General features: G+C 44.8%; 1 protein-coding gene across 8 annotated transcripts in view; it reads left to right on the forward strand.

Moving 5' to 3' along the window:
• ABI1 (abl interactor 1) overlaps window positions 1-12,160 on the forward strand; it is an 816,248-nt gene that overhangs the window by 321,320 nt on the left and 482,768 nt on the right. For all 8 annotated transcript variants that reach the window (XM_069648123.1, XM_069648125.1, XM_069648127.1 and 5 more), the window contains exon 3: window positions 11,400-11,576. In XM_069648123.1, the coding sequence (XP_069504224.1) occupies window positions 11,400-11,576 (177 nt within the window). The remainder of the gene's footprint in view (window positions 1-11,399; window positions 11,577-12,160) is intronic.

The following is a 12,160-nucleotide window of genomic DNA, read 5'->3' on the forward strand; positions in this document are numbered from 1 at the left end:
TGCGACTTATTATGTAATTGCGAAGTAACAGTTCACTGATCATTGCTTCCTCTTTTCATCCTGCCCATGGGTAAAATGTTTGAAGAGTAAAACATTGACTGTGAGGTTGGCCATTGAAGTCGCACATCAGTATTTTTAGGCAATCCTAAATCGCTTATGACTTTTATAAAAGTGATGGAACTAACAAAGGGCCACAAGCAAGAAGTGGGCAGAAAGTGGTCTGCCGTGGTGGGGAAGGCGGTCTGTTTCCCATTCTTATTGCATTGGAGGAGCCTGCACCGAGCAATACTTGGTTGTTTTTCCTGATAAGCCCCATTTGCCCCGGAGCGCGCATTGAGCAAGAAGTGGGCAGAAAATGGTATGCCGTGGTCCGCCACGTGCCGCCGACTTGCAGCAATCTGGAGCAACTTTGCCTTGGCGGCCCATTTATGCCAGTCTGTCTTTGTTCGGTGAGTCCGTTTTAACTTGGTACTGTTGTATGCAAGCCCTCCCTGCCATTTGTGTCATGAAATGATAGTGGACGTGTAATCCAACGCTAAAAGAAAGGCTGCTTCATCGTTGACGGTATCGCTGCAGCCAACAGTTTCATATTATGCTGTTATCACTTCTGGGCAAGCTTGAGGATGACTTTGAAGCCCTATATCTCCCGCAAGCAAGTGTTACTCCCCCCTGCCCTTTAATAACCGATTCTGTTATGTTGCATGTGGAAAATGCAAACACAGGATTGTCTGATTTGCCTCTAAGGGAGGGCACCAGGCTTTTTGAACAAGAAATTGAATTATTACAACCCGCTGTATATCATTCTCATCTGGTGCATGTATAATTCCGGACTCCATTTTGTTTCAAAGCCCTTCACTTTTCATATCTGATTCACCAAAACTGACTAACTTAAATACTCGTCTAATTGCACCCACTTTTTGTCCTTGGGAACATCGATTCATGACGCCGCTGCAATGCCTGGATCGGCCCTTCACGCCCTTAACTTTACTTCGGCCAAGCTTGTGATCTCAACTGAGTCAATCGCAGAAGAATTCCGGGACCAGAGCCTACTTAGCAACTCAATAGCAGCAAAATTCGCATTTTTAGAGGGCTAGGTCTACAGCTTTTTACATATTAAATCTGACACTATTTCAACAGCAGCGGGACACATTGCTGTCCAGACTCAAAAGGAACGGGCCTCAAGGGACCCCCCCGCCCCCACCCCTCCCTCAGGGTCTCCCCCTCCAACAGAGGGAGACTTTGATGGCCGCTGTTACTGGGGGACACACTGTTTTCACCCGCATCCAAGGGTTTGGGCCCCACCAAATTTTGATCTCTGATTTAGTCGAAGAGTGTCAGTCTTAAATGGCCAATCCAAATGTATGTCCAATTTCTTTTACGGTACACCATTCTGATGCCCAGGAGCCTTTTACCATTGGAATGGTACCAAATGAAACTTCCCCCCAAGTAAAGACTCGAGATATGGCCACAAATACAGTTTTACCCCCAGCGTTTACAGAAAAGAAAACCAAAAACATGAAAAATGCACAGAAACAAAAAAATAAAGGATCACGCGCATTCTTGAGACGGGATGTACAGTCTGTCGCAAGGTGTATCTTCAAGCCGGGGCGATGACTTAGTGGCATCTTCTATTTAAATACTGTTCCCTTCTTGCGTGCTGAGCCTTCCTCTGTTCCTAAAAAAAGCTTTAAAAAAACTTTTCTGGATATTAAAGGCTCATTGGGAGAAAAAGACCCCCATAAAGAAACATCTTATACCTGTTTTTGAAGTACAAGATACACAAGAACCATTAGACTTGAGTGCACTGTCGGTTTATTCTGAAATGGAGATAGTCTGTGAACCCTTGGATAATCTTTTGGAAGTCATGGCCTAACCGAACCCTCTTTCGTTGTTGGTGGAAAAAAAATTGGTTCCATGTGAAATTACAAAAGGGGAAAAAATCTGGCCCCAATTTTATTAATGAGTGCTTTAAAAAAAAGTTGCTTTCGTTAAAGTTGCCCCGTAAAGCTTCTCAACGTTGAGAACAAGTTATCTTAAAGGGGCAGGCGTCTTGCACATTTCAAATCTCTATTGATGCACAGCAACACCATCTCACATTGCAAAGCTTATGCCACAGTACTAAAGCTGATTTTGTCCCCGTTACCGAAAATGAATATTTCCACTCAAAGCCACACCCTAATGCAGGGTGGTTTGTCTTTAATTGGTGAGGGGGCTAGGGCCCATGGGGAGGTGGGTTTGCTTCAAAAGGGACAGGAGCCTTCAAATCACTCCTTTTTAATATTAAAAGAAAAAAGAAAGCTCCTGTTCAATCACCTCCCCGAGAAGGACACAGAGGGACCTGTATGCCCCCCCCCCCTCTTGGGAAATGGCTCTTACCCTCGAAAAAAATCACGACTGAGCTCACGGTCTCCTTCTCCTCGGAAGACCATCCTCAAAGCAAAATTGGGGATGCTGGGCCGGGTGATGCTACTAACTCTTTTGAGGACCACCACATTTTATATGTTCTGCAAATACTTCTGGCAGCTTTGTTTCCTTTAAATCGTCGACATGCTATGGTTTTGTTCTCGGATTCCAAATCTCCGGATGGTCGCTACAAAAGATATTGCTCAAGTTGTTTGTATCAGACACACTTTTCTAGAATGATTATAAATTTGGTACTTTAAGCGTTTGTCTATGGGTTACGATATTATGCAAGTAAGAAAGTTGGTAAATGTTAGTGAGGTTGCCTCTAGACCTGCAATAAATTTAACTTATGTCCCAGAGGCGGTTTGTCGCTAAGTGTTTCTTGTGGACCGAAAGAGGTTTGTTCCATAGTTTACCAAAACTCTATGGGGATGCACTCAAGGTATGACTGCCCTTCTATTCTCTCAACTGTGTATGGAAGCTGTTTGGGAGGGGGCGTGGGGAGCTATGAATGAACTGACTGTTTTCAAAATGTGTTTCTTGGAATTGTAGGGGGTCATGCTTTTCTGTCGACACATTTTGGGAACATGCATTATATTTCCTTTGTATGCCTACAGGCATATGCCTACAGGATACTTGGTTTATGGGTCCTGTCTGTGCCGGGCTTCACCATATGCACCGTAAATGCAGTGCATGAGAAGAGAGGCCGGCCGGCGGGGTGGGGGGTATTTTTTGTGCATTAAAGAATGGCATAAACCTAAAGATTATTTCAATGGAAGCAAAGGGGGCTGACATACAGGTTGTCACATTGGTAAAGATTTGGGATGTGGCCCCTCGAGTACCGTTGTGCTGTGTGTTTAATCTTTATTTTAATCCTGCATCAACATATTTTTGGATTGGGTCGGTCTGCATTATCGGCTGAAAGTTAGGAAAAATGTGATATTGGGGGGGCACTAGACAGGGTCAAGCGCATGCGGTAGGAGATATAAGCTTGGGACCTTTCCCTAGTTAATGGAAATACTGAGGGTGATGGACCACCTCATTTTACTTGACAAATTAAAGCGATTTGACACACTCATTTTGTATGAGCTCTTTATAAATAAATAATACAATACAAAGTGGATGTAAAAAGTCCACACTGGACTATATTTGTCTCTGCAGATTTGATTGGGTTATGTCGGTCACTTGACGTGATTGAAATGAATTCTATTGATCACTGTCTACTTTCATTGTCTGTGGATCTAGCAGTAATTAAAAGTGCCACTATAAACTCCATCACCTACATAGCGGCAAATCAAAGGAACATGGCCTTACTGTGGAACCCAGGGTTGGCAAATCGTATTAATGACAAATTATTGGCAATTGAAATCTCTGAAAAGGCAATTGAAATCTCTGAAAAGGATTTGTTGCTTAATCCTCAGTTGTATGACTGTGTGTTTTACAGAATATTGGCAAACTTGTGGACACTAAGTTCTTCTGTACCAGTCTTTAAAGGCAAAAAACCCCAAGGGCTTTAGTGACTAGACGCTGCCCTCGGACCGGCATAATCTGCATATGGGTTTGAACGGGACGTTTGACCAGAGACTGAGTATCTCACCAGTTGGCAAGAAGTTCAATCTAAATCTGAGGTAATGATCTCTAAAATACCAGTTTGGAAATTGTCTGAGGTAATTTGGGAGCGTGTTTAACTTCCTCTGCTCGGGACCTGGTCTGTCAAACAGTTTCAAACCTTCTCCTTCATCTTGAGTAGCAATTCAATCTCTGGTATATAGTTTGTTTGTTTTTTTTCGGATTCTCGATTAGTGTTTGATCGATTTCACCCAGGTCGACAATGGTCGCTTTGCAGATCAATTGACATTCAAGTAGTGGCTTCGTTATTTTGGTTTATTGCTTCTTTTAGTACAGCAAATCCCCCATTGTCTGTTGCAGTCAGGCATTTTCTGTACAGTGCTAGCGACTTCCAGGTGACTATGGTCTTCTTAGTCGTCAGACCAAGCTCCATACATATGGCTTGAAGCGGGGTACCAAGTGGGATTCTCAGCACTCTCTTCCAGAAAATTCCTTCGATAACAGACCATTTGTCTAGACGCAAGGAGAATACAGTTTCAGCACTGTATGTTAGTATTGGGAGTGATTTCATCCGGTAAAAGTCAATGAGAAGTTTTAACGCAAAACTGCAGTATTATTTCATCTGAACCGACCTTGATTGGCAAGGCTAGTCGCTTTAAAGTGAACCCAGCCACTCAAACGGGCGCAAGCATTGCTGTCAGTTATTGATTGGATTAAAATCATGTGAAGTGCGATTTCCCTCATCCCAGGCCCATGCTTATCGTAGCTCTGTTATTGGAGGGTTGATCAGCATGAGTTATTTCCACAGGGTATGAAATTTACCACACATTAGTTTCCCTGGTTGGATCTGTGGCAAGTTGCCCTGCCTGACAGGTGTAGTTTGTGTAGCTTGTGGCCCTGGGAGCCAGGTGCTGCCATCTACACCATGATGCCAGGCCCAGGGTAGTGTGGGAAGAGTCCCATAGTCGGTCACATCGTGTGACCATATGTTATCTGTTGAGGTTGTGTTCTGATTTTTAAAAGAGATTTTACATTTTATTACCATAAAATGATGCCAAAAATTCTGTTTCTGAAAGGGAGGTCTGCTATAGGACCCTGCTCATTATGATAGAAGTCATTTATAACGTGCCTGTGCACAAGTGTTTCTAGGCGCGACAAGACACAGAGGTGGAAACAGAAGAGGACAAACCATGATCTTACTAGGCCTTGTGTCATTCAGATTGCAGAAGTGCAGGGAAAATCTTAGATGTGAAATGGTCCGGGTCATGACACTGTCAGAGGAGGGAGGGGATCGCTCTCAACCTGGGGCAGGCGGCGTACCAGGGAATTTCCAGAATGCACGGGTTGAGTGAGGGAGTTGAGGGTGGGGACCCCCTAGTCTTTGGCTCTCCTCAGAAATGAATGATGTGTGAGAGCATTGGTAGCACTGTTCATTCTGTTGTGCCAGGCAGCATCTTCTCTGGCAGATGTTTTTTCCTCTTGAAGTTGCAATGCAACAGGAACTGCCACAGGGGTGCTCATTGGACAATCAACCCAGCAAGGCTTCCTCGGCTCCCCCAAGCAGCAGCGACACCCGGAATGTTCGTGAAGGAAACATGAACCTTCTTACATGGGGCAGAAGTGTGCGTGTGTGTGACTGGTGAGGGAGTATAGCAGAGGAGCGGGAAGTGTACAAGGGTCGTTGGGACAAGTGCTATAGTACAGAAGGGTGAAAGCGAACTGTGTGTTATTGGAAGGTGTTTGGAGAGAGAGAGAGAGAGGCAGAGAGAAAGAGGGGGGGGAGTTTGGAGAGCAGGAGGGAGGAAGGTAGTATGTGAGAGCAAATGTATGGGGGGAGAGCACAAGGTGAAGGGAGAGATCGGAGTGCAAGAGAGGGAGCAAAGGAGGCTAGAACAGGACACAGGAGAGGGAGCCTAGTAGGACTATGGAGAGGGAGTAAAGTGGGTGGATGCGATGGGGACGAGTGGGGTGATGAAGGCGGGTTTGGATGAAGCAGGGTTTGGGTATGGAAAGATGAACGACTACAAGAAGGACCTCTTTAGGCCCTCCCTTAGAGCAGTCTAGGTATTGATAGTAGGGGATATCTGTCGTTGGTTTACAAGTCTTCGGATCCTTGTGAGGATTATGGGCTATGGTATAGGGCATCGACCTGGTGGTCTAGAGTGGCCTTGGGATCCTCTTAGTCTGGTCTCGACAATCTGGTCTCCACAAGTTTTCCGGAATCCTCTTTATGTTGAAAAATCTTACTACAATTGAGAACTATCCTATTGGTTGTTGCATCCTTAAGATCTGTGAGATCTTTGCTGCAAACAGTCTCCTGATATCTACAGCCCCAGCTCTACAATGACAAAGAGAAGATTCATAGGTCACATATGCACCCCTGACCGCTGCTGGAACCCACCGTTTCTACAGTCGGAGGGGCCTTCATCTTAGCTAAAATATAATATTTGTATCACTTGGCAAGTCAGATGCCACATAGATCTGCAAATATAAGCCATGCCTTGTTGTGACATGGTGACTTCCAAGAGCATGCAATTGTACAGTCACGTTAGTTATAGAACACTAGCGTATGCTTTGTGAGCAGGGCTCCGCTATGACATGGCTAATGCATATTGGTGTGTGCCTGACTGCCTTCACAGCTGCTTTGTTAAACAATAGTCACCATGCAGTCTGATTCTCCGGCAGGAAGGCGTAACGCCTTCCCCTCTGCATAGGAACTGAACCAGCATGTCTTCTGGGAACCCGTGCCTTAAAGGCAGCACCAACTTAATAAAGCCACTCCTACCCAGGGTGCTGACCGCTGGAGTCTTTCAAGTCAGCATGCATGGGAAGTGGTGGAGTTGGAGTATCCAGATATGAAAGGTGGGCAGAGAGAAGGGGCCCGCCATCTTGATTTCTGTGGCTCTCTTCCTTTTCCTGTCACTTTCAAGTTCTGCAGTTCAAGTACTTGGGTGTTAAGTCATGAGGCAAAGGGCACTTGTTACGACCACCCAGATTGGACCCCTTACAGCAGGCTTGCTTTGGACCAATACCCTTTGACATTTAGATTTTCAATGGAGAGGGCGCACATCTTCACATGTACATTCTTTTATTCAATTCTTACAAGGATTCACTAGACCTCTGTTGGGAATAGTCTGCTCCATTGGCCTCTGACAAAAGGGTGAGGAAAAAAGGCATCTAAATCGGAGGCAAGCTATGTCCATTAAACATCCCAATGGAGCAGTGTGCGGTACGCTGCTGTTGGACCAAGGCCTCTGCTGTCTGTGAACTGGAACGAGGATCCCCTGTAGGTTCTAGAGGACTTTATGCAATGTATTTTGTGATAGGTCAGAAGGAGAAGATGGGCCAGTGGGTGCCATGTTTCAAAAAGGTTTATTAGAAAACAAAGAAAATGTCTAACCTTCCTTATCCTAAGGGTTTCCCTACATAATAAAACTAAACTAGGGTGCTCGTCATCAATGGTACAGTCCGTAACCAAGAGCCTGTCCTCTGCCCCAAAGGCTAACCAGTCCTGTCCCCTACCATTATTGCTAAATAACAGAACAGTTCCAGGAGAATGATTCCTTTCTCCTGGATTGCTTGATCAGCCACCAAATCAGTGTTCCTCCTACTGTTCAGGAGTGCTTTTTCTCATTCCCTCCAGACTCACTCCTTGGCGTACCACTGTGGTATCGACGCTGTAAGCGTTTTCTGCTCCTTTACCTTTTTTGCCACCACCTCGCGCATCCGTTTGACAGACCTGTCTGGGTCTGTTACCATCGTGTTTCTCCCTCCGCATGTCAAGGTTGGGGCTTTGCGTCAGCCTTAGACGAAAGTTTCTCCTGGGACTGGCAGCCTGCAGCCTTCGGACATTCTTGGGGGTCGGCTGCTCGCAACACAGTTCACCTCGGGCACTGCTTGTCTCGCCTGGTTTGCTGTCGTGCAATCCAGCATCTTCCCTGAGTCACTGGCTCCCCTCATAGTGGTCTTTAACTGCCTAGACTAACTTAATAATCAGCATCTATTCAGAGATGAACGGTATCGCTGTGCTATTGATGTTAGGATACATCACAATGTATGCAACAGGGTAATGTTCACCCTTTGACCCATTGGGGGTTCTTTCATCATACTGAACCAAACACTCAGCTTGCCTTAGAATCCTCAGCCCCTGTGTTAAAATGGATTTCCAAAATCTACGCTGGGGTTGATTGGGGGAGGCCAAATAATATTATGGTATACAGGAAGACATTGAGGACTAACCAAAGCCAATCAAGGTAAGGTAGCAGAGTTACAAGGCTTAAACTCAGGAGGGCTTTGAGAGTAGTCGAGGGCTACAATGAGTCCATACAGAATGACACCAATAGTTGGAGAGGCAAGTACAAAAATATACAATTATGTATTAGGCCTTTAAAATACACACTAATCAAGTAAAACCACCTAGGCAAATTTTGTCACACACTTGATATAAAACCGATACATACGTTACCCATTAGGAGAAGAAAGAAAGCATATGAGGCCATAACCAGTGAAACCAGGGGAAGTACTCTGATGCACGAAATTCAGTAAAAGTACTCTTGAATAACTGCAGAACAGTGTGACTAACACTTAATGAGTCAAACCCTAAAATGGTTTGGGAACCTGTGCCCTAAAGTCACTTGTTCTAAAGTTATACTTTTCGCGTAGGTTTTTTAAGAGATTGGCCGATGCCAGTGGTTGATTCAAAAGATTAGCAAAGTTCAGGTAAGTAAACTCGCACAATCCAGAAACTTGGATAGGCTTAGGAAGGGATCCTCCTCCCAAAGTCAAGAAAGAGTGATTTAGGGGCGGGACTTTAGGCTCATGTAACCCTGTGGAGAAAGGTGGGGTAAAGGAACGGAAATATCAACTAACCCCATGACTCCGATTTTTACAGTGCCCACTACTGAGGTTCCGAAATCTGTTGGGGACAAAGTCTTCTGGCCTTGGCCCCGTTGAGGGAGGCCCAGGAGTCTCAGTTGCAGAGGTCACTTTGGAATTTGGATTTAGTTTGACTGTCGTGGTGCATCGGAATTGGTCACTGACACCTTACAGCTAAACAACCAAATGAATAACCGATTAAGCCCTCTGGCCGGTATGCGACATCGGCACATCTCTAGGATGTAAAGAAAACTTCAACAGGAGTCGCCAGTCGGGTGGCGGCAGTTTATTCTCCAGGGACGAGCAAAGGAGCAGGTGCTGCATGGCTTGCATTGATGAAAGAAGGCTGAAAATGCAGGAGCAGGTTGCAGTAAAGGTTGAAACTCCTCTAAGGTCATAGGGTGCACTGAGAACAGTGACTGCTGCAGCAAGGTAGCCAAGGAGAGAGCTGGTCAGTCCACTTGCTGGTACAAGGACATGTCTGAATGCACACATTCTGAAGTAGGGGCCGAGACTGGTTGTTCCTACCGGTCCATGGGTCGCAGCACCAACAAGGGTCTTGAGATCAGGCAGAAGCACAGGGCGTCACTGGAGGTAGTGCTGGTTAGCTGCAGTGGTGGTCTTCAGGTGGCTAGAGGGCTGCTCTTCTTTGTAGAGGACTTTGCTCCAATGATATGAAGAATGTCTGCAGGTGTCCTCCTTTTATCCAAGAATGGGACTGGAAGCTCGTCCAGCTCCACCAATGGTAAGGATCTGCACTATCCTTACTGGCAGTGACTATCAAATTATGGATAGCCATTTGCCACACCATCTGCCCAGCAATAGACAGTAAGACACCAAGATGTGGTCTGAGACCACAGTCTCAGCCCCCACATCTAGGCTCAACCACAAACCGCCTCTTTGCCTGATAAAGCAGCAGCGTTCCCCTGGAAAGGGCTTCTTACATATGACAATTGCGGACCGCAGAGGGCAGGAAGAAGGCCAAAGAGCAATCTAGCCATTGACAAGCGAAACAACTTGTTGCACAGCCATTTTAGGACACTACCCACCTTTAGTTTCAATTTGCATATACAGCCAACGTGCAAAAGTAAAGAGTATAACATGCGGTAGAAAAATATCTGCTGGCACCAGCTCATCCTAGGCACCTTGTAAATATAACCAAAAAGCCACTACAGAACGCTTCACTCTAGGCTGATCTGTGCAAGTGTAATAAATAACATGCAAAATTCACTAAGAGACCTAGGGCCTGATTCAGACAGTTTTCCTATGGGATTGTGCTATTCTAAAACGCTTCTGTGAATTGGGCCCCTCGTCTCTCAGTACTGATAGTCTTATGGGACTCCTCAGTCTCCCATGAGCAAGAAGGCAATGAAAGTAAAGAGGAAGGCTTTACTTCAATCCAAAAGGTCAGATCAGAAGTCAAAACCAAGCAAAATGAAAGGGTGTGCCATAAAAAGTCCATGGGAGGAAAGCACCAAAAACCATCTTTTCTAACACCCTCCATGTCTTTATCCCTAGCAACCGCCTTCCAATTCATGGGTCACTTGAATTTCTGTCAACTAAAAAAGCCCATCTCCACTTTGCAAACTGGCAAACCCCCATTGCAAACCCCAACACATTGCTAGATATGCTATCTGACCAGCATCCAGATCCACCCTAGCCATTTGTTTTGCTCAACCAATTCTGACTGTCATGTTAATTCAGGGGGATCAGGGGATCAATTAACACTGTTGAACAGCCTTTGTGTCAGACTGCCTCACTGTTTGCACACCTTTGAGAATGTGCACAGCTTTGCTACCCACACCCTGATTTGCCTTCTGGGCATCACTTCGTATCGATCACAAAGCACATGCCAATGACCCGACCCTCGCTTGCGCCCCTCAACCCCTCTTCAGCTTGTATCATCCCATCTGGTTAATGTACACGTCTGCTAACCTTTTATCTACCACATAATTACCTCATGTGCAGCCTTTATTGCCAGGATGTGAAAGTGAGCAAGAAGTGCACATAGCTACTTTCTAGGCGTGGAGTAAATTTCCCCCCTGCTAGTCGGATGCTTCAGCCTTGTTCAAAGCCTGCAACAAAGTGCTTGATGGGCTTCAAGCAATGGAATCATTTTTTATTTTATTTATAATTTATATACAGAACAAGAAAAACTGCATCGGAAGCAATGGAATCAAATGAACGTGATTGAGAGTTGGAGATCTCTTGCATATGTTACTTATGGAATGTTATCATTAGTCATTAACATAGATCGTCCAGTACTGGATACGAAAAGGGGGAAACAATGTGAGCATTACGCCCCAGCTTGCTGCGTAAGAGAACTGTTTTACTCATTAGGCATTGAACAGACACCAACAATGTATTTGCGTTCCGTAAAGGCAAAACACTAGCCCGATGATACTCTTTATAATTTCCTTACCTTGAAAAAGATGGGCAAATGAGTGGTCTTCATTTTTTTTTAATCGTTGCATACATGCATGTCTCTTTATATTTTCTTGTTACAGTACGGTTAGACGTTTCTGAAAATGGCATTTTTGTCTTTTTTGCAGACAGTGGACATTCACAAAGAAAAAGTGGCCAGAAGGGAGATAGGAATTTTAACGACCAATAAGAACACGGCAAGAACTCATAAAATCATAGCACCAGCAAACATGGAGCGACCAGTCCGATACATTCGAAAACCTATAGACTATACAGTGCTGGACGATGTGGGCCATGGAGTGAAGGTAATGCGTTGACTATTTTGCGTGCATACACATATACACACAGCTCCCTTGCTAATTCACTAAAGTTAATTGTATTATGAACCAATAAATAAAAGGGGCATTCAGCTATTCCCGGTGTGGAGTTTGGCTACTTTTTGTAAATGTTTTGGGAAAACGTCTCACGATATACACAGCAGCGACTGAATTACTAACATTCAGTTGGGAATGTACATGTAGACATCATTTGAAATGAGTTTGCCACAAATTCACAATTTTACATTAATCAACTTCCTCAAATTGGCTAACTTTTTAGTGGCTCTGTTAAAATGTAACGGCGGTGCATTGTCGAAGAACGAACATGGGGCATGATATATTTGCCAAACTTGTACTGATCCCTTCTCCCCAGCTCCTCAGCCCATGGCTTACTCGCTTCCTTCACAAAACTTCAGAGCTCCCCTTGCAAGTCTTATGTACACAATCGCTGAATCATGTGTTACTGCGAACAGTTTTTCATTCTGTCCTGCCCTGTTGCTTTTAGAAAACAAGTATGTCTGCGCTTTGTAAAAGCACGAAACACATTTCTAAAATATTTCTTTAAATCCATG

This window comes from Ambystoma mexicanum, chromosome 2q, assembly GCF_040938575.1.
Source record: "Ambystoma mexicanum isolate Mex_15411 chromosome 2q, UKY_AmexF1_1, whole genome shotgun sequence".
Taxonomy (NCBI): Eukaryota; Metazoa; Chordata; class Amphibia; order Caudata; family Ambystomatidae; genus Ambystoma; species Ambystoma mexicanum.